The sequence below is a fragment of the Danaus plexippus genome, chromosome 23 (assembly GCF_018135715.1).
Source record: "Danaus plexippus chromosome 23, MEX_DaPlex, whole genome shotgun sequence".
NCBI classification, from domain to species: Eukaryota; Metazoa; Arthropoda; class Insecta; order Lepidoptera; family Nymphalidae; genus Danaus; species Danaus plexippus.
Genome location: NC_083551.1, coordinates 3,667,109 through 3,690,685, shown reverse-complemented (window position 1 = coordinate 3,690,685; position 23,577 = coordinate 3,667,109). Strand labels below are relative to the sequence as shown.

Here is a 23,577-nt window from a genome sequence, read left to right as displayed (position 1 = left end):
AATGGGAATGTCATATAAATTTATACATATGAATTATTTTTCTAATTTTTATTTACTGGGAATTACTATGACGTGCCGCCCTTAAAATAGGAGAAAGTCATTAATATAATTATCTTTTCTCAGTAATACTTTTTTTCTGAAATGCGTATTATCGGAGTATAAAAAAACATTTTCTTTAGTCTCTTAATGTGGGACAAAAAAAAAGTCTTGCTGTTTAAAATATAAAAAATACAGATATTCTCGGTATGAAAAATCGTTTTCATGCATTCTCGTATTAAATCAGATTTCTTAAATATAGTCATAATTTCACATGTCTCTTACATAACTTTTCTAAATATTTTTTCCAAGGTGATTCTTGATTATTCTCTGCAAACCTTGCCTTACTATAAGAAAGTTATTTTATCCGTATTTTTTGATTTCTCGTTCAACAATATATATATTATAATTCCATAAAAGCAAAGCTTCAAATAACACTTGAATTACATCGAATATTAATGAGACAAGAAATTGTTTTTTGGTAATCAACATTTCTACTCTGCTGTCTCTTTGGTACATAGTCAAACATTCATCAAAATCGATACATTTGGTATAAACGATAAAATATATTATATCAGTATGATTAGTATAGTATTGTTAGCTAGTTATGCTTTAACAAAACTTTAACCATATTTAAACTTCTAAAATCCTAATAAAATATTTTCCTTATTTAGAATATATTTTCTATTACACTTTTCTACACACTCGTATAGTATAAATGCTTATTTTTGAAGAAGACGCATGTAATTAATAAACAAAAAAACCTAATACATAATGAAATAAAGCAGTGAATTACCTACAACTTCTCTTTATCTTTGCTCTTAGTGAAAATCAATAATAAATAAATAGAAAGGTCGACAACTTTAATATTAATTTACAGTGTGTATCGCTGTTTATGCTCTATTATGTCTATATTTATATTTCATACTCCTAGATACGATACAGTAAATCACGAAGCTCTAAAGCCAGTCACCTATAAAACCGGGCTTATGGACTCAAATATTGAGCTCAATAATTATGGAATTCATCAATTTATTATATTACGGCTTTGCGGTTGAGAATTCTATTTTCCCTGCCAATACTAGAAATGAAGAAGGTTATTTTGTTCCTCTATAGCTATTATATCACAATGGATTTTCATATGTACGAATATAGTTTAAATTATATAAGGACTAATATATATATGAAACAAATATAATTGTTTTTGGATAACTACGCATATTGTAATATTTTAAAAACTAAATACTACCGACGTTTCGGTTACATCTCGCCTGCCAGCGATCACGGTTGCTGCAAAGTAAACGAAACGCGCGGAGTATGAAGTTTTTAAAATAATAAAATACGCGTATTAATCCACAAAATATTAGTTTCATAATGGATACACCCGAAAGTGTTAGATCTCATTATAATATATGATGCTTTATTGTTTTTTATTTATAGATTCAAAAGATTTTCAATTTCTACATAGTATTACTTTTTCGTTAAGTTGAAAAGCTGTTCAAACACTTCAAGTACCGAAATATCTACCAAAAGAGATGATAAAATAAATGTTATGGAATATATATGTGGCTAAAGGTCAAGCATTTCAAGCGTACTGTTATATATATATATACATATATATATATATATATAAACATGTTTACGTTCTGTAACAATTCATATGTAAGAATAATGAACATATATCTTTTATGCTTCTAAATGTTTTCATATTCTCCTTGAATAATGGAACATAATAATCTAACCAGAGTCTTTTTTTGTTTTAAATGTAACTGTTGGTATTGATGTTACGAAGCGAACTGGTACTAAGGCTAACGCATAATACCTAACGTAATTATATTTTTAGTATGCACTAAATGTTCAAGTCAAACTTAAAGCGTTTCCGATTATTGTCATGGCTCGTAAGTAGATATATATTAAAATAAACAATCACCGTCCCTAATTACTATTTTGCTCAACCATCATGGCGGCAGTTTTAGTGACGTCAGTAATTTAACCCAAATTAATAAATTACGTTACATATTATAATGACGTTGTATCCTTCGTAACATATTATTTTCATTTCAATAGAATTATACCTAGTGCTCGTATTATTAAAAAAATAACGGTATTTTTTTAATTCACACGGCTATAAATAAAGCGCAGATTTAGTTTTAAGAACGAGCCCTTGTTAATACAAACTCTTTTAAATCTTATTTTTATTTTATTTACAGTATTAATATAAACCTTTTGTATGTATTTTCAGTTACCTATAAGCTGTGAACTTTTCTAACAAATATATGTGTGTTCACACGACAGAAAAATCGTTGAATATTTTATTGTCTCAAGTTTTTTCATTCATCCATCGCATGTTGCATTACATCCGACACAGAGTAGGGGTAATATGAAAGGAGTTTGCGTGAACTCGGTTCGGCTCGCACCGATCGACCGTGTTTCATTTATGCTCTCACTCATTCATGCAATTGTTATGGTTTCATGGTATATGTGTATTTTATAAGATACTTAAATTAACACTGCGGTATGCTCTATTATTATTATGCGACCCTCGTCTGAAAGGTTGTCATATAGTTTGTTTTATGTGCATCATAGTTTCATAAATTTAAAATATTTTTGTTTGAACTAAAAGGTAAAATACTTTTTTTAGGTGTCAATTCAATTGTTGGATATTTGAGAGAAAATTCCTAGACCGAAAAGATAGAGATTATTGAATTTATCTTCGAACTAGATAAAAAAAAAATCTACTCGAGTGTAATTAAAAACTCATCTGTCTGTTGTCATAGAAAAGTCAATAACATTATGAAAATTATAACTCAAGACAACCAGTAGTAATAAGAATTACGGTTGTGAGGTTAAATCTAATTTACAAAGCAAATACGGCGTTGGCATAAAAAATCATCCGTACGTGGGTAATTCACGTCAACAGGTCGTCGAGGAGCGTAAAATTTATTTATATAAATCATTTGTATAAAGAAGTTATTTATAAATAAATGTTATGTGGTAAAAGATTATATGAATGACTAATATATTGATAATATCTGTTCCTTAAATAACATGTTACTATATTAGATATTTTATGAACGTAACCAACTTTTGTGGGTTTATTAAGTTTGGTAAGTTGGTGTACTGAGAGGGCTCCGAAGTTTTAGCTCTCTAAATTATATTAACAACGACCACCATATTCAGACATAATTAAATAACCTCAGAGAAAATTATCTTACGTTCAAAACAGTATACATTTCTAAAAAGTGTTTCCTAATTGAGAGAGTATTATGTAAAATGAATTAAGAAATGTTATAACTAATTTCTGTTTCCATTAGGCAATTTAAATGATTCATGAAAGAAAATTTATTATGATTTACTTAATTGCTCCAAGAATTTTTTCAGTTGTTATCAATTTTCCGGAATAACTTAATGAAGGTAGTCTTAAATTAGTTATAAGCCTTTCTTCGGGTTGAATTTTGATTTAATTTACTGTACCGACGGTTACAGCAAAATTAAATCCTCTTACAGATATTTGAAATAAAATATTATTATATTCTCCTTGGTTAGATATCAATATATTTTCTTTAATAGAATTTTCTTGCTATATTACCTTCACGAACATTTTTATTTCTTTCACGAGCATTTTTGAATTTTGAATCTTGAACTAGTAGCCAAATAGACCGATAGTACTTGATGAAACTAATCGACTTTAGTAGTGTTTAATTAAATTTAAATTAAGAAGTGTAAAGTTCTTTATTGTTTTTTGTTACAGAGGTCTCGATCGCCAAGCAATTCAGCGCAGAGGCAATTAGATGAGGCAGATCTCTTTATGGACCTCATCAAAGACGTCGCTAATGAGCTGGACATAGATGTACTATGTCATAAGGTAAATTACATTTTAAATTATTAAAAATATTAACGATAGTAATTCTCTTGTAACATATTAAAAATACATAAATTAAGTTAGCGAGTGAATTGACTTTAAGCTTAGTTACTGCGACTTCAAAGGGAAAATTTTCAATTAATAATCATTACAGCTTAATTGAAGATTTTTAATTTATAATTCGAAAAATAAAATGTTATCCATGACCATAAAAAAATTGTGTACATCTCAGTATATTTATGGCCTGTGATCAACTAATAAGAGAGTAAAACTTCTAATAATAGATGGATTCTCCTCGATATGCTGATGTCACGCTTGCTTTATTCCATGGATTGCTTGGATTTCCAATGTTATTTGAATTTTGCTGTCGGAAAATAAGCTATCCGATTTATGGAAATTTATTTGCATAAAATGTATACACGTGGGTTATTGTTAGAACATCAATCTAATATCCACTAATCTTAAACATATTGTGGGATATTTACCTCACATATATTAAATATTTTATTGATAAATAAATTAATAGTTACATGGAAAATACAGTAAATTTTATATTGTTAATAACTTTATAATTGTTAATAAGATAAGAATTCAGAAAGAAATTTTTATTTATGTTAAACACAAATAAAAAGCGGTTTTTGAATACAAACTTGATCTTAGATAATTTAATTTAGGGTACTCTTGCTCATTGTTTTTCAAACGTCCTTGTGCAAGTCTTCTTAATTGGCGGCAGTTTTTTTTCCAAGAGACTAAAGAACATTTTAACATTACTTTGAAAGTAAGTTTGAAATGTCTTCAGGGAAATTACAATAATGTTAACGTTGTACACGGTACACCCTTTTTATTTTTTAATCTTTCCTTAAATTATAGCCAAGAATACTTTTACCTTGAGAGGTATTTCATAATTTTTAATAATTTTATGTTAGAATATTGCTTGAATTTCTGCTTAACATTTTTGTATATGATGCCATGTATCGTTATATACCGGCAAAAGCTTTAGTTTATGATACAAATTATAAAAGACAAGTCGCTAACCAAACCAAACATTTTGTTCTTAAAGAAAATAATAACAGAATATGAAATATGCAATGTCCAGTTGCTAATGTGTTATTTATAATATGTTATTTAATTTAAATCCTAAATATATTAGTCTATTAGTAGAAGGAGTATTAAAACTTCTAATAGTAATAAAAGTTAAATTATATTTATGAAATAAACGATATAAGAAAAATCCGTTTTTATAAATCAAAAAACAAAACAAAAATCTATTTCTTTCTTATTTAATAACATAATTTATCTATGGATTCGCACAGAAAGAGGACAAAGTCAATTTCCTATCATGTGTTTTAAAAATCTCATAGAAGAAAAAAACAAACAGTACATTTTTAAATTACCGGCTTATCCATTGTCCTTTTCACCTTAATATAAAAAAGACATTATTCATGAATTTATTTACACAAATATCATTTCTATACGTTGCTGCAAAATTTACCGGAAATATCATTGTTAATTTATGTGTAGTGTCTAGAATACATAAGAACTAAAACATTAAACATGACCACGTTTGGCCCTTTTTCAATTTTGATTATATGCAAGCGCAAGTAACCCTCCACTGCTGTTTGTTTCCCAACCTTTAGTCGATATACGATGAATAATTATAAAATATGATAAATTAATTCAGCAAAAAGATCATATAGGTTTTAGTTAAAACATGAGTTTTTGAACTACTTTGTAGAAATGATGTCTGAGATTTGATATTGTTATGCTCGTGATCACGGTTGCTGTAAAGGAAACGAAACGTCGGCATTATATAGATATAAAATAATAAAAGACGCGTAGTATCGGAAAAGCTTATTTTCATTTACTTTGTAGAAAAGTCAAGTTACTGCTTAGCTTGTCACAATAGTCATTTTCCAATTTTCTTATAGTATTATAAGGGTAACTGTAGAGAAATAATGTGCTGGCTGTAGTCACTAGCGCTGAAATAAACGGTTTTTTTTAAGAAACCCGACGTAAACCGCTTTAATAGTTTGCGGGAACATGTGATTTTTGTTTCATTAAAATAAAATTATTCAAAGCAGTGAAAATCAGTCGGAATATTCAAAACACGACCGAAAACAAATCTGTTGTGTAGGTTTTCATAAATTATTCAGCATATTTTAATCATTACGAACCCGACAGTCCTACTATTGATTTTATACTGTAACATTACAATGGAAATTTATGATATGTACCTAAACTAGACCAGCTAAATAAGGATTGTCTCTCCAAATAAACTTAAAAATGTATTCAAACCCGTCTTAATTTCTTTTTTTTTTTAACTTTAAAAATTATTATTTTAGTTTAAAAATTATCTGTGGAGCATATATTTTTAATACTAATAAATTGCTAATATTATGGTACAATAAAACTCTGTCTTCATATTACATTCGTATGTATAGATAAAATTTAATTCAATAGGTAATATTAAGTCCTGAAAAACGAACCATCGTTAAATGTATGACTATTTACTAGATTTTAATATTGCGTAAATATTACAGAAAATATTATTCCTTTTTTAACTAATGAAAACAAACATTAAGTAGTCTCTTTATATATATACTTTTTTGTGTTTTTCTTATTTATATTTTTGACCGTTGTAATTAATTAACAACTAATAATTTACGTACTGTCATGTGAAACACACATACTTGAAACTACGCTTAACCGTCGCTATCAAAACATAACTTAATGAGGTGATAATTAATTTTAATAAGTTGTACAGTTTAAAATATTTAAAAAATAATTAAATATAGTAAACCATGATTAGACACAATTAATTAATTACAAAAGTGATTTCATATATATTTATTGCAGGGTTTATATAGTAATATTGGTACAGAATGCTTACATTTTACAATTCATAGCCGGAGTACATAAATTACAAGTTCGTGTAACAGCAACACCCTTTCAAATGGAATTGTTTTTTTCTTTCACACAAAGACAAACTATTTATTGTACATCTATTTTCTGAATGTATTCATATATCTCTATCTATTGATCATTCATATTACTTTATTTTAGAATTTTAAATTTCTGAAAGGTTAGTATGTTTATTCTAAAGTGTTTTAGATCATACAAAGGTAGCTTTTTTCTTATGTTAATATAAATTAAAAGTTTAATTACCGAAATATTTAATGTCTTAAATATGTCCTGAAGCTAATATTATAATATTGAACACATTTCGTGACATTTGCAACATATTTGTAAATTTCTTTATATTATACTCAGATTTGGTTTTCGGAGCACTCAGCAAGATGTGAACATATTTAGTATTATATTAGTTTATTTTGGTACTTCTACATGCCCAAGAAATCATTTTGAGTAAGCCAGAATGGGTATTAATGCTTCTAAGCCGCTTATCAGTGCAAGAAAACACGCTGGGGAAATCCGTATGTCGGGGAGATAAATTCCAAGTAACTAACTAAACCACATCACAATACACAACATTATTATATTTTTTTGGAGAAAATAAAACGTTCTTCAATCTGATACGATGGCCACCTATTTATTATACTTGTAATTGCTTAACAGCGGGTTTTAATTATAAACTCATATGGGTTTTGCTCTGCCACCCTGAGGAGAAAGTCTTATAAATTCTGATACAAAACAGCTAACTGGGTATCAGAATTTATCAGTTAAAAAAATATTTATAAGATTGGAAAAATTTTCTGATACAGATTTCTATACGAATCTATCAGTTATGAGAATTTATGAAACTGTTTCCACAGGGAAGCTAATATTATCTACTGGTATTATGTGTTTCGTTCGTAAACCAGGAATACAATGATATTATCATAATTTGATTCGGTTATAACAATCATCGGCTACATAAATCAATATATGAACCACTATTTAATCATATACAACTTTCCTAATAGCCGAAGTCTGTTTGTAGGAACTCTTAAGCGAGTTTCCTCACCCTTTAGGCAACACTATCAGGAGATCGATCTCAATACTTATCAACATTTCATTCATGATCATTTGATAATATTTTTACCAGGCGTTATTAAAAAATATAATATTTAAAAGTCATACTCGATGATCATAGAAATATAAACAGAAATCTTCAAATTAATCACAAATAAAGTTATTGATAGATGAGTAGAGCTCTATATATAAAATGTACCAAAAAATATTTTATTTTCAGATTCTCGTAAACGTTTGTTTACTGACTTCAGCAGACAGGGGGAGCTTGTTTCTAGCTAAAGGAACTCCACCTAATAGATATCTTCAGGCGAAACTGTTTGACGTCACTCGAGATACAGGTAATTTAATGTAACAATGTTACCCGTGACTTCACCTTAGTACGTTCAGTAAATAAAAATATTACAAATATTATTTCATATAAAATAAGATTCCTGTGTTTAAGAATTGTATCTAAACTATCTGGTTAAAATTGTCACTCGGTGTTAAGTCTAGATTCTCTTTGAGTAATAGTGAAGTGCAAAACCAACAGGGACATAGTAAATATCTAGAAACTAAGTCATTACAAAACAGAAGAAGATGTATTTAAACGTTTATCTATACATTAGAGGAAAAATATATATTTTTTCAAATTATTAAGTTACATAAAGTTAAATATATAATTTTAAAACATTTTTTTATTACTATTATTAATACGACGGTTGAAGAGATATAAAGTATAATATTTCTTTGGGTATCTTAGGGACATTTCCGTATCTTATGTTTTGATTTCCTTAAATGTCTAACGATTTAGACTGTCTTTTTAAAACTATATATGTATCTAAATAAAATGTTTAACATTTAACATTAACACAATGTAAAAAGAGACGAAACCTCTTAGCATTCAATGGATTCACCGTGCGGGTGCCGGGTCCATCGCGTTGTAGGGAGAAGAGCTTCAACAGTGCCTGGGACTTGCGATCCAGGTGTAGGTTTAAGGGGCCCCTATCTAACGCGCGTTAAACGTTCACCTCCACCGTCTACGCTCCTCTCTCTACCTAACCAAATTTGAAAAGAATCTACTAGAGCTGACTCCAAAGTACGTTCCAAGAATGTATTGATATTAGTTCTGGATAGGCCCAAGTCTTTTAGTATGTTGTAGAGAGATTTTGCCGTTATGCCTCTCGCTCCCACTTCTACCGCGTATATGTAAATCCACGACGAAACTATTTCGAGTCAGTTCGTTTCTGAGCTCGTAATACTTATTGACCTTGAAGGCATAGTCTTTGGGGATTTTGGTTTCCCAATCAACCGTAAGCTCTATAATCACAACGCGCTCTAAAATTGGTGAATACATTAATATTGTTTGGAGGCCCAAGCACAAATATACCGCAAAAATATTGAATATTGAATAGATTTAAAGTTTTATTTCATTCAGACTTGGCCGTCATCACAAAAAAAATTAAAAATATTTTGTAAAAAGTTATACAACAAAACTCACAAAATCGCAAATATAAGTTACCGCATAAATATAATATCATCCTAGATATGAGATTAAAATACTTGTCAATTAAAAAAAAAATCTGAACATTTTTATGAAAACACGATATGAATGCGAAATATTGTTTTTATTTTAATCATATTCCTTTAATAGTTATTCATATTGAATCTTTGAATAATTTAATAAAGTGTGTGGTCTTTTTTATGACTTACTGATGATCAATTGTATTATTTCAATGTGTCGTTTATCACAAATGAAGCCGCATAATAGAACTATCAAATGTTATTGCACATTGATGGGGTTTAGCTAACCTATATTCTAGCGTACATGGCTACATAGCCAAATTAAAAAAAAAACATTTTAAAGCCCGATTAAGATTAAATATTTATCTATATCTATCGGAATAAAACATATTTTCGCTAGAAAGAGTGGCGTGAGAGAGTGCTTTTCCGTGGACGTCTAGGAAACATATACAATAAAAAATACTTTAAAACGTCATTGCATTTATATAATTGGCAGGCGAGTGTTAATAATTATAAAGATATTTCATCATCATCATCAGCCTATCGGAGCCCACTCCTGAGTAAAGGCCGCTTCTCACATGGAGAAGGTTTGAGCATTAATCACCACGCTTGCTGAACACGGGTTGGCGATTTCAATTTTATAATTTGAAATTAAAAGACCAGGTTTCCACGCGATGTTTTCCTTCACCCTCCGTCAGTGGTGTCTAAATATTCTTAAAAAGTACATATGACTCGAAAAGGATCACATTGGTACTTGCCAGGTTTCGAAACCGCGCCCTCACGTATCAGAGGCGGGCCTGTAACCTCCAGGCCACCACGATGTTTATTACAATAAATTAATAAATCTTAAAAGATTACGATTACAATAATTAAATTAAGATTCGTAGATGAAATTAATATAAACATCATTTTCTTAATAAATAACAACTTAAATTATACAATTTCCATTTCTGTTCTTATAAAGAACTTTCTTTCCACTTCTACAACCTTTTAATATTGAATAAAGTTTTTTAAAGCACTCCGGGGTACTGTCATAATTTTACACCGGCGAAATAAATATTTGCCAAAAATCTCTACTTTTTTCCTCGAATGGTCCTAATGAAAAATTGTTACGCAGTTCTTTTGTTTTTAAAGATTTTAATATCTGCCTGAAGAATCGTGGAAAAAAATTGTTTTCTTTTCTTGGAGGCTTTTTTATAGATTTTATAAAAACAGGTATTGGAGCTCTTTGTATTTCTTATAAAGTTTCCTTCGGTTATTTTACCGCAACATTAAAATTTTAAAGAACATTTTGATATCTTTGCTTAAATTATAAATTAAACAGTTTTCTTTGCTTTGTATAATAACACTCTTTCTTAATATTTTCAAAATGAATGAGACTCGGCTTAGTAACAAAAAAAAAATAGATTAACAAACTTTGGACATAAAATTGTAGGCAGTTTACGTTGGAAGTGAATCAATCATATTTGTATAAATTTTATCTCTAGAGATATTTTTTTTTTGAGGGTATACTTTCAAAAAATATATCTACCATATGTGTATCTGTTCTGGCGTAATATCATTCCAATATCTAAAAAACGTATCAGGTCTTGTAATTATTGTATTATATTAATAGTGTATTATGACGACACAACTCTCGTTAGATGTTGTAGCGAAATGTACATAAATAATTTATTAAAGTTACGAATTACTCAGTAAATTTATATGTCGCCCTCATATTCACGCCTTATAGAAGTTGCTAACTGGGTTGAGTGGAACTCGCGGAATGAGTTCTAGTTGAAAATGATTTCTAAAAGACACGAAGCTAAATTCAAACCTTTTTAACTAGTAAAAAGATAAAAACAACTTTAATGAAGAGTTATATAGTGGTATATTTATCATAACTATTATTTATTAAAAAAATATTAATTATAAAAAGAAAATATCAACTATTGTTGCCGAGAATTTAATCTTGTTATTTACAGCAAGAAATTACTAACAAAACATTGTGTAAAAAAAATATTGTCCTTTCAGAACTCGAAGACGCTTTGAAAATTGCACGAACACAGGAAATTAGGATAGCTTTTGGTATCGGGGTCGCTGGATTGGCAGCGCAGACGAAGCACCCAATCAATATCAAAAATGCTTACGCTGACCCAAGGTATAATGACTTTGATCATTAAGTTATACAGTGACCACATTTTATGAAATGCATTTGTTTCTTGTAAATATTATTTAGAAGACAATGTAATTAACTATAATTTAGATCAACCCTAATGTTGATACTACCTTTATGACTGAATAATGCGAATATCTATAGCCAACGTGTTAATTTACAGTCGAACTCGGTGTGGCAAAATTTTAGAGAAATATTAGGTATATTGCTAGTAATCCAGTAAATGTCTATCATCGTAATAATTTAAATGTGTTTTTTAATCAAATTCATATTGATTAAAAAAGTCAATTCTTTATCATTCTTATTAAACATGTTGTTTAATTGGAATTTTTGATAATATTCTAGAATGTTTAGAAATTCAAAATATTAATGAAAGCTCTTACTCCTTTGAGTGCAGATTTAACAGTGAGATAGACGCTCGCACTGGTTACAAGACGGAACTGATTTTGTGCATGCCGATCTGTAACTACGAGGGGGATGTTGTTGGTGTCGCGCAAATTATTAATAAAACTGACGGTGAGATACTAAAGAAAAGAAATTCACATGTCCATACTATAAATTTAATTACTACATTTGTTTGCCCCGGTGATGGGTCTCCAGTGGGAACAATTAAGACAAAACTTTTGCAAATTTTTATTTAGCATTTAAACACGAGTATTTGTTGTGATACAAATATAGTAATGCATATTTTTAATTATCTTGTTGCTAGAATAGTCAATTATTGCAGCGATGTAATTTAAGAATGTTTATCAAACATAAAAAAAAACAATAGAAAGCTTTCAATATTAGCATATTTCTAGTTATATAAAGAACAATCGTTTCCAGGTTCCAAAGAATTTTCACCGCGAGACGTGGAAGTATTTAGACGCTACTTGACTTTCTGCGGAATTGGGATTCAAAACGCACAGCTGTTTGAATCCTCGGTGTTGGAATACAAACGAAATCAAATCCTTTTAGCATTAGCGCGGAGTATCTTTGAAGAGCAAAGCAACTTGGAATGCTTAGTGACAAAGATAATGACTGAGGCTAGAGAATTATTGAAATGTGAAAGATGTGCGGTGTTTATATTAGACACTGATCATTGTGAATCGGTGAGTGTTCAGTTTTTTACGAAATATAAATTTAAAAGATCTGATCCCATTGATTAGATCCGTTATAAAAATAAAAGCTATGCTTGATGTCTTTTAGAAGAGAAAGTTCCTATAAAAATTAATTTTTAATTGTACCTCATGATTTATCTTTATAATTGTGATTATTAAGATCACTAATAATTATTTCCAAACAAGGGTTACTTTGTGGAGGCCAATAAACATTTTATTTTCCCATACCCATCTATTAGTTCCCTTTAATCTGATTTAAATGTTTAAATTAAAATACAAAAAAAAAACCTTTAACTTATAACAATGACTTGTTAGGACACTTATTACTTAATAATTTTTTTATTTCGTTTGACTTCTTCTTTAACTTCACATATTCGCTCACGTGCATAAATAAGTACACATATAAATTAAAATATAACCTTCATTTGTTTTTACTGAAACAATTTAAGGAATCAAAGTTATTTAAATATAACATTTATTTTGACATGAGACAGGACGATACATTATATTATATCTCTGCCATCATTACAGAGTCATCTAGAGCGCATAGTGCAGCGTCCGGGCGGTGCCAGAAGTGGTGCTCTGGCATTACCACCACCTGCACCCACTAGGTTCCACACGCTCTTCGAGCTGGGAGCCAAGCACTCAAGAACAACACTCACACCGAAACATGACAGTAAATCAACTCTAGCATGCATTGCTTTAGCGGTGAGTTACAAAGATTATAATTACGAACAGACCTTTTACAGAGTAGAAACACGAAAAACCAATAGTCCTTCCCAATAGAATCCAAATTAAGCCGTTTGTGAACGAAGGAAAAGAAATTATTTACTAATAATGATGATAACTAACCAAATGGTTAGTTTTTGAGAAATTTATTGTGTTAATTGATGGATTTAAAAAAATATCACCCATTGTTATTTTTTTAAATCAGCCTTCTAGATATATTCATGTTACTGTCGCAACTGTTCTGTTTAAATGTACTTTGCTACCTATTCGTGGAACACTTGTAATATAAATTATTAGATAATTATTTTTTTTCAAACAGGTGGCCCAATCAAACAAATCTCTTAACATATCTGACGTTGGCGAATGGAGAGTTGAACACGGAATGATTGTGGACCCATCGACCGATGACGCGGCCAATGTTCGAACTATGCTGTGCATGCCAATTGTGAACGCAAATAAGGATGTCATTGGAGTCGCTCAACTGATTAATAAGGTGAATTTTATATTATTTTATGAAATTCTGTACCAAATAAATATAAGGTTGGTTCGAGCTATGTCTGTTATCATTACCCTGTACCAATGTACCAGTCATCCTGAAAAAAAAACTATTGATAAAGTGAAAAAGTTGTGATTTTCGAGAATCACCATAAAATTAAAAAAATAATAATAATAATACACCAGTACTGCTACGGCTAACGTATTTCTCGGATTTGGCCAACTACCATTTTTTGTTCCTGATCTTATTGAGGCCCATGAAAGAACGCCTCGACCTTACGACAGCGGAAACAGAGGCGGTATATATTTTGGAGTTTACTTTTATGATTTCAGAAACGATGTCACTAGTGTGTTATATCACACTTTTGAGTGAACAAAATAGATATTTAAGGAATAGATTATTTATGAAAAAATATAATTTTCCCGATACTTGTTATGTACGATATACTTCATATGTTTAACTAGGGAGATTTGTTTTTAATTTCATAGTACTGGATTAAGATTCGTAAATACATATTATTCTTTTACATAAATATTTCATTTGTTTATTTTTTTTAGGAAAACGGCTCTCAATTTACAGACGGGGATATCTCAATATTTGAAGCCTTTGCTATATTTTGCGGTTTAGGTATTCACAACACGCAGATGTACGAAAATGCTTGCAAATTGATGGCGAAACAAAAGGTACAATTATTTTATTTCTATCAATATATTTGTTATTTGTCCAAAGTAGAAAATACATTTGATTCGGTCCCCTACCTACTATTCATCACATGTCACTTATTATTTGGCTACATAGGTAGCACTTGAGTGTCTCTCATATCACGCCACTGCATCCGCGGAAGACACGAGCAAGTTATGTCAAGATGTTATACCATCTGCAGAAGTATACAACTTGTACAGCTTCAAATTTCACGGTGAGTTTATATAAAAATATTTAATTAATGATTAATTTCATTTATTTCAAATATATGTAAAGTATTGCATTCAAATTCCAGTACTAATATTGCTTTTTTAGGGACAGAGTATATACCTAGAAATATTGGTCTGATTATACTCAATGACTTACTATTTTATTACAGACTTTGATTTGTCAGATGAAGATACGTGTAGAGCTACACTGAGAATGTTTCTACAATGCAATTTGGTGGAAAAGTTTCATATACCATATGATGTATGTGTCATATATGCTATTTTTTTAAATTCGTTTACATAAATAATACAATTTGTATAACGTTTTAATTTCTAGGTCCTTTGTCGCTGGATACTCAGCGTAAAGAAGAATTACCGACCTGTTAAATATCATAATTGGAGGCACGCGTTAAATGTAGCTCAAACAATGTTTGCTATGTTAAAAACTGGTAAAATGGAGCGTTTCATGACTGACCTTGAAATCCTAGGACTATTAGTAGCTTGTCTATGCCACGACTTAGACCACAGGGGTACTAATAACGCATTCCAAACCAAAACGGAGAGTCCTCTGGCGATTTTATATTCAACATCCACAATGGAACATCATCACTTTGATCAGTGTGTAATGATCTTGAACAGCGAAAGCAATAATATTTTCCAGGTAATTATTATGATAAAACAAAAATCTTAGGTGATTATGTGTTTGGTGCATTAATTTTTTAATAAATATTTGTAGGCCCTGTCGCCATGCGATTATAAAGACGTGATGAGGGTAGTGGAAACGGCAATATTATCAACGGACCTAGCAATGTACTTCAAGAAGAAATCAAAGTTCCTAGAATTAGTAGATAATGGCGAGTTCGATTGGCAGAGCCAAGAGAAGAAAGAATGTAAGAGTATTTTTGGACATTGATTTGGTACTGTTTGTTTTAAAAACTTTAGTCCAAGTAATCATTTTTTCCAGTATTATGTGGTATGATGATGACAGCATGTGACGTGTCAGCTATAGCTAAACCCTGGGAAGTGCAACACAAGGTGGCAAAGCTAGTTGCTGATGAATTTTTTGATCAGGGAGACTTAGAGAAGCTTCAACTTAACCAACAGCCTATTGCCATGATGGATAGGTGGGCATTAAATGAGTGTAAAATTGATAAATTTCACATGAAAAGTTTTTCCATATTCTTAAAAAAGCTTTGGTTCTTATCAAGAGATTAGAACCAAACTTTTCTCATGTATGTTTTTTAGTTACGTGGCTTAATTCAAAGTTAAAGTTATTAGTTGTCGTCTCAGTTCCCCAAATAGCACTTCTTTTTTTCTATTTCTCCATAATATTTTAAACAAATTTAAATTAAATTCCTGAATATAGTTTTGAAAAGACTGTTCAAACTTTATTCTATCATAGGAATTGCTATAGTTTTATCAATGATTCCATAATAAGACTTTTTACTTCATAGGGTTTTTACAGATATTGACCAGTAATGGTATAAAAAGTTACTAATTGTCATAATAAATATTGTTTTCTCAAAATGTTATTTAGAAATATTATATTATTTAAGGATACGTATTTATAGCGCTTCATTTAAGGCTTCTATTATTCAGGGAGCCCTATTTTTAAGTTACGTCTTTTCTAAGCAAAATATTCATTATAAGGCACTTTCAAAAGAATTGTATTGATGAAATTAACTCTTATTTTCTTATCTATTTTTTTGATTTTTTTATTCATCCTACAGAGCTCAATTTATTAAGGCCATTCTTTGAATTGTTCTCTTAGGTTTATTATTAGAGGAGTTTAAAATTGTACATATATCTTCACAGAGAGAAAAAAGATGAATTACCTCAAATGCAGGTCGGCTTTATAGACATGATCTGTTTGCCGCTGTATAGAGTTCTATCCGACACGTTCCCATGGATTCAACCATTATATACTGGCACCATGGAGAACAAGCGAAGGTGGCAAGATCTAGCTGAAAAAGTTGAGATGGGGTTGACATGGATAGATCATGATACAATTGACAAACCCATAGAAGAATTTACAGGTCAGGCTACTTAAAAATAATGACTACGTTAACAAACGAGTGAAATTATTGTTTGAAAGATCAACTTTGTCCTATTTAGAGTCTAGTAAGTTATAATTCCGTTTTGCTTTATATTTAATATTAATTTACAGCTTCCAACGAACCCATAAAAGACGTAGAATTCACAGTAACCACGCTCAACTGTACTCGACCGGTTTCCGACACCACAAGCACGGCACTCGTGAAGCCCATTAAAACATCATTCCATTCATTAAGAAAAAAGAACACTAACTTCCAGAGACCAGCTCGGAGCAAGCTAACGAGGTACTTATGATTTATTTCATTTACAGATAATTATTCTATTAAAACGTATTAAGTTGATAATTTTTTTACACTACCAATCTCAATTAATAAATTTTATTAAACTCTAATGACATTAAAAATATTCCAATATTCACTGTAGGTAAGTATTCCCTTAACGAAATATGAAAATAAGCATGATAGTATATTTCAATATCTATAACAATCATATAATGTAATAGAGTGAACCAAAAGTTTTCTTCAGATCCCTCTACGCGGCTCCAAGCACACGAGACGAGAAAGCGACGGCGACACCGGCTCTGGAGACTCCTGTGACAGAGGAAAGGAGCTCGCAGACCAGCAAGGCTTCCAAACATAAAGGACGGTTTGTAGACAACTATTCTTATACATACAAATACACATACATATTAAGATTACCTCGTCATATCGCAAAGTTCTTTACGAGACAAAAGTTAAAGTCATTTGTGTGATAACAATTATATGGGGTTTTCCAATAGGGACGCTTGAACTTTGACAGCTGATTGCGGCCATGTTGTTTAAGTGACAGCTGTCAAATGCAGTGTGTTATATTTATTCCGTCCTCCCAAACCACCATGGCAGGTTACAGTGTCGAGCAGCACGTGCAAATCATAAAATTGTTTTATGAAAATGGGTCTTCAGTTCGAGCAACGTTCCGCGCACTTCGCCCGTTTTACGGTCGCGATGATCGTCCTGCCGAGTCGACTATCCGTCGATTGGTGGACAAATTTGAGTCAACCGGGTCAGTTAACAATCAGCCGGTTCCCGTGCGTCAACGTAACGCGAGATCTGCCGAGAATATCGCCGCTGTGCGCGACAGTGTCCTCGAAAACCCGCGGCAGTCAATTCCGCGTCGCGCACAGGAACTCGGCCTTTCGCAGACGACAACTTGGCGAATTTTGCGTTGTGACTTGAGCCTGCACCCGTACAAGATCCAGCTGACCCAAGAGCTCAAGGTTAATGACCATAGACAGCGCCGTGTGTTCGCTGACTGGGCATTAGAGCAGTTGGAAGTTGACGCCGATTTTGGCAAAAAAATCATCTTCAGCGACGAGGCGCATTTTTGGATGAATGGCTATGTCAACAAGCAAAATTGCCGTATTTGGGACGAGACCAATCCACACGAGGTTCACCAAGTGGCAATGCACCCGCAGAAAGTGACTGTTTGGTGCGGATTTTGGGCCGGAGGCGTGATTGGTCCGTATTTTTTCGAAAACGATAATGGTGTGGCCGTCACCGTCAATGGTGAGCGATACCGGTCGATGATAACCAACTTCTTTTGGCCGGAAATCGAGAATATGGATCTGGACAACATGTGGTTTCAACAGGACGGCGCTACGTGCCACACAGCACACGCTACGATGGAAGTTCTGCAAGATCAAGCGCCCTTAATGGAAAACCCTATATATGTTACTATTTTATATTTAAAGAAAAAACATTATATATTATACCAATTTTTAAATCTATAATTCATTTCAGGTTATGCCACATGTTGTGACGGTTAAGTTTCAACTGGTAAGCATAAATAATAGATTTATTTGGAGAATGGTAGCCATTTCGTTTTTTGTTGATAGCTGCTTTGACAAAAAAAATCATTTATTTCTTATAGGAGCAACCAGGGCAATACAGAAAAACCGGACAAAGTCAAACCGTCCAAATCAATTGACTAACACGATGAAATTATAACCGAAATTACGTAAAATTGTGTTTTTCCAACGTTAAAACTTCTATTAGCAAGGACCTACTTAGTAGTTAAACGTAGAACTTATATATCTGATTGGGAAAAGTTAATATTTATAATAGAAGTGGTTCTTGGAGCACTATCTTAATATGGTAAGGCAGATTTTTGCCCCTTATTTGTGACGAATAATTATATTTAAGATTTCTTGTACTATCATTTTTAATTTTTAGAAAACTTTTTAAACATCGATAATTATTCAGTGCACGAGATATGCGGCTTCTTTGTTATTGTACGTGACAATGAAACAATAGAATATAAGTTTAATAAGGAAAACAGAAGTAATATTAATATTTCTTAATCAGAACCTTTTAGACGAAATAGTCTTGTATTAGTAATTTAATACATTCGTCGTTGTGACGCTAACGTTGTTTCCTGTAAAACTACTCTTAGATAAATGTTTAAGTATTTAATATAGACTGTGATCTAGTTTTACTTCACGACATTTCTATTTAAAATTACTGTGTACATACGTGGCCAGTGACATTGACGTAATAAAAATCTAAGTGATGGTAACACAGAAACAATTTTTTTTTTAAATTATAAATACTTTTTTTATGACAACGCTTTTATGAATTCGTCTTAACTAATATCAATGATTGTTCCGTCTTTGTGTTACAAACACTTAAGAATTTATATAAAACCTATCCTATAATTTGTGTAAAAAAAAAATATGTAATTTCTTGAACAACATTAACAATTAAGTTTGTCAATTGATTTGTATTAAGCAGAAAGTATTATGATGCTAGTCGATTTATTTAACTTAAGCTGTTATTAGTTATTGGTACGGCATTTTTACGTCCAGTTTTGCTTATGAAGACATTATTGTGCAATAATATTACTAAAGAGACAAATTATTTAAATGTTTTTTTTTTTTCTTTTTATTGAATAGATAATTTATTTTTAATTATATAAAATTATATTTCACAATATTTAAAATGTATTGTTACTTTTATATAGGCATTAAATAAAACTAGATTTTTTGTTAAAATTGTGAAAAGTTGTTAAGCTTTTAATATCAGTTCACAGTTTCAATTGTAAGAGATCTTTTTTTCCAAAAATTTCATTAACTTATGCCAGGTTGGTTGTAGATGAGCATTTACAATCTATTAAAAGTTCTTTGTTCGATTATGATGTAATGTTAATATTATATCTAAATTTCAAATTCCTTAATTTTATCTGGTTACCTTGTTAATAAAACAATTCAAAATATTACCAAAGATATATGTAGAGTTTTATAGAATATACGTTCTGAGGACTGTTAGTAACTGTTGTGGTATATTATTTAAATTTCTTAAATGTTCAAGTAGAGATTTTGTGATGTGCAACTTTAGCCTAATTTAAAATTTGGTGGACGAATGAACTAAAAATTCTGGTCAAACGCGCTAATTAATATATAGTACTTGAATAGAAAACACTATTTATGTATGTATATGTAAATGTAGAATCTATTTGCTTTTCTTTTGCAAAATCTATATTTTTATATCAATTGAGGATTTCTTTTATTTATAATTATAAATTCGAACATGTTTACTTCCATACATAGAATGTTAGATTGTTAATTCGAATGTTACCAGTTTTTAAACGATTATTTTGAATTTATACCTTATAATTCTTCCTAAGTAAATGTGTTTCAGTAATTAAAACTATTTGAATTTTTTTGCTGTTTTATTTTACCTAATAACGAAAAGTATGATGTACTTATAAAAATTTAAATTCCTATTGAAATGTCTAATATGATACGTAGATATTCCGAAAGGTTCCGTAATGATACTGTTTCTATTTTTGTGTTTCAAAATGCCAATAAAGTTTAATAAACCAATTTCTTAATATATATTTTTTGCATTTTGTCTTTAATGCTGTAAGCTGGTATTTATCAATAGAATTTAGCATGAGTCAAAACTTTCTACGTCGTTATTTAAACATGATATGAATACAAAATAGAGTACGTATGACTATTTTATAGCGTAATGCTATTGTTAATCAGGCAATTTATTGGACGGGCATGACATATTCTGGGTTATATTGATACAGACATTATAGAGCACTTCGAGGCTTCGTTGATAGACGACTGCCTTCTATAATGATATAAATATCTTGTATCACAACCCGCTCTTGTAACAGCCCAAAGCCGTTCGTCAAATTATATGTACATGACCTGTAATGGCGTCTCAATTTCCGAAGGATTAAGCTGTGACTCATTCACCTTCACCCCTAAAACTTTCAGAATTATCAAAATTATTTTCAGTTTAAGAAAACAGGTTGGTTTCCATTTCTTCGTTTACCCGTGCAGTAATTCTTTACCATCATTGATAGCTGATTTTACTGATTGCGCTCGAGTTAATTTTAATTTATTGTAAATAGACTATGAAAAGATATAAACAAAATGTTTAAAAAATTGATATGTGCCTAAAAGATATTTTAAAAAAATTTAAAATTTTGTATGAGTTTTAATTCGTGTAATGTTAAGTTCTATTCTTAATTTGAATAATCCAAACGTCATTATATAATTACATACATAGTTTATAAAATAATTAGAACGACATTATATGTCTTTTTTATGTATTTGTTTATATTCAAAAATAACAAAATATTTTAATCTCTACTATAATTAACAAAATGAAATTAATTTATTGATTTAAAAGAATAATGTTACTATATATTTCTTTTAAACATAAAACACATTTTTTATATTAATCAGGATGTTTTACTTATAAACTAAATAGTTAAGACTTTTATATTATTATAAGAACATCAATTCACTATAAAACCAGTCAGATACAGTTATGGCACATGTCAATATAGTGCCCTCGGCAAATAGGTAACTTTTTAGGGTTCCGTAGCTATTTAAATGAAACTAATATATTTCGGATATACTACGCGGATTTTATTATTTTAAAACTACATATAATATCTCATACTACATATAATATATATCTCGTCTGCCCGTGATCACGGGTGCTGAAAAGTAACCGAAACGTCGGGATTATGTAGTTTTAAAATAATAAAATCCGCGTAGTATATCCGAAATATATTGGTTTCATTTAAATGAATTAAACTCGCGAAAGTCTTAAATCTCATTTCGTAGCCAAATGACAAAAAACGGAACCCTTATAGATTCGTCATGTCTGTCTGTCCGTCCGTATGTCACTGCCATTTATTTCCGAAACTATTGGGCCTACATTGTTAAAACTTTCTAGGTTGATGTATTCTGGTAACCGCTATTTGAATTTTGAATAAAAATTTATAAATTTAAAAATTAAAGGGGTGCCCCCCTCCATACATAGAACTGATTCAAAAAAAAATATTTTCAGCTAACCTATACGTGATTTGTGTTTATGGAAAAGGGTTTAAAAAAAAACATTAAGGTTACTAAAACCATTTATCGTCAAAATCAATTGTTCGAAAGATAAGCGCTTCCAAAGTGGAAAAATGAATGCCCCCCCGCCCCCCTAACTTTTAAAATAAGAGAGTGAGAAAACTAAAAAGAATTCATGCTGTAGATTTTAATGAAAACTTTCAACGAGAGTTGGTTTGAACGAGATATCATTATTAGTTTTTAAGAAATAATACATTTTCAAAAAACGCATATACAACTTTGTCGTTCATACAAACACTATGTAAAACCAAGTTATTTTTTTATAAAACACCGATCAAAGTCACAACTCACTACAATAACTTTTATATTATGTCATCATATAACTTGCTGCTACGGAACCCTTTATGGGCGAGTCCAACTCGCACTTGTTTCATTTTTTATATTTATCGCACAATGCATTCGCCTTCCGCCTTATTTTCGAGAGGCTATATGTATAATATGTACGTTTTTTCAATACTCAAGACAGTATTGTCATCTGTTAGTGTGGTAGAAGTAGTTCGTATCAAATAAGATACAGAATTGCGCAGGTACCTCTTCAAGGTGGGACTCTCCAATCGCTTATGCTTATACGGCGCTGTCAGACACATACTAAGGTTTTTGTGTCTACGCCGCCTTTGGTTTGATAATAGTATATGACCATTTCCGGTTTTCCAGTTGCCTCGTTCATAGTAGCCTCTTCGTTACAAGATGATAATAAATAAACTATTTTAACAGGTTTTTATTTATAGAAGATTAATATAAGGGGTCCGTCAAAAACAAAACATCGAAGTTCCTACTGACCTAGAGCGACTGTTTTTCAGTTCTTCTGGTATTTCGCGATTCTGTGATCGCACAGTCACACACCATAATCAACTTATATAGTTCTTGTAGTTCTCGTAACTTTTGGTATTGGGTTTGAAGAAAACCAATTCCTTCACGTAGTATTCGCCGAGGAGTCAACCGTTGGTCTGTGTTCTTCTTCCTAAAAAAGGCATTCCATTGATCATGTACTTCGTACAATTATCACACATCATAAGGATTTTTATGCAAAATTTACTTGGCTCGTTCGGAATGCACATCGTAAACGGCCACCGCCCTCGAAAGCCTAGTAATTGTTCATTTATACTTACGTGAGCCCCTAGAGTATAATTGAGTATGCATTGAGGGATAAAAAGATCCCGTATTTTCGGAACAGGAGCAAAAAAGTTACATTCTCTACGTGTGGACCGTATACTTTTTTCATCCATTCTAAGATGTTGTATAAAAAATCAAAACGATCAAGACACTTCACAGAGACATACTTACACCGTTGACGAATATCGATCAAAGAGCTCATCCGTGGACATATGGTTATCTTTCCTCACTGCTT

General features: G+C 30.8%; 1 protein-coding gene across 2 annotated transcripts in view; it reads left to right on the top strand.

Annotated features, from left to right (window-relative positions):
- LOC116774681 (cGMP-specific 3',5'-cyclic phosphodiesterase-like) overlaps positions 1–20,509 on the top strand; it is a 61,160-nt gene extending 40,651 nt beyond the window's left edge. Inside the window, exons 3-20 of one of the 2 annotated variants that reach the window (XM_061524082.1) lie at positions 3,788–3,901; positions 8,088–8,205; positions 11,381–11,507; positions 11,920–12,038; positions 12,348–12,613; positions 13,154–13,330; positions 13,671–13,844; positions 14,405–14,530; positions 14,646–14,763; positions 14,929–15,020; positions 15,096–15,419; positions 15,495–15,648; positions 15,723–15,882; positions 16,574–16,794; positions 16,926–17,097; positions 17,329–17,458; positions 18,592–18,627; positions 18,722–20,509. In XM_061524082.1, the coding sequence (XP_061380066.1) occupies positions 3,788–3,901; positions 8,088–8,205; positions 11,381–11,507; positions 11,920–12,038; positions 12,348–12,613; positions 13,154–13,330; positions 13,671–13,844; positions 14,405–14,530; positions 14,646–14,763; positions 14,929–15,020; positions 15,096–15,419; positions 15,495–15,648; positions 15,723–15,882; positions 16,574–16,794; positions 16,926–17,097; positions 17,329–17,452 (2,586 nt within the window). In that variant the 3' untranslated portion in view covers positions 17,453–17,458; positions 18,592–18,627; positions 18,722–20,509. The remainder of the gene's footprint in view (positions 1–3,787; positions 3,902–8,087; positions 8,206–11,380; positions 11,508–11,919; positions 12,039–12,347; positions 12,614–13,153; positions 13,331–13,670; positions 13,845–14,404; positions 14,531–14,645; positions 14,764–14,928; positions 15,021–15,095; positions 15,420–15,494; positions 15,649–15,722; positions 15,883–16,573; positions 16,795–16,925; positions 17,098–17,328; positions 17,459–18,591; positions 18,628–18,721) is intronic. The other variant, XM_032667400.2, reaches the window with a different exon arrangement.
- The last annotated feature ends 3,068 nt before the right edge of the window (positions 20,510–23,577 follow it).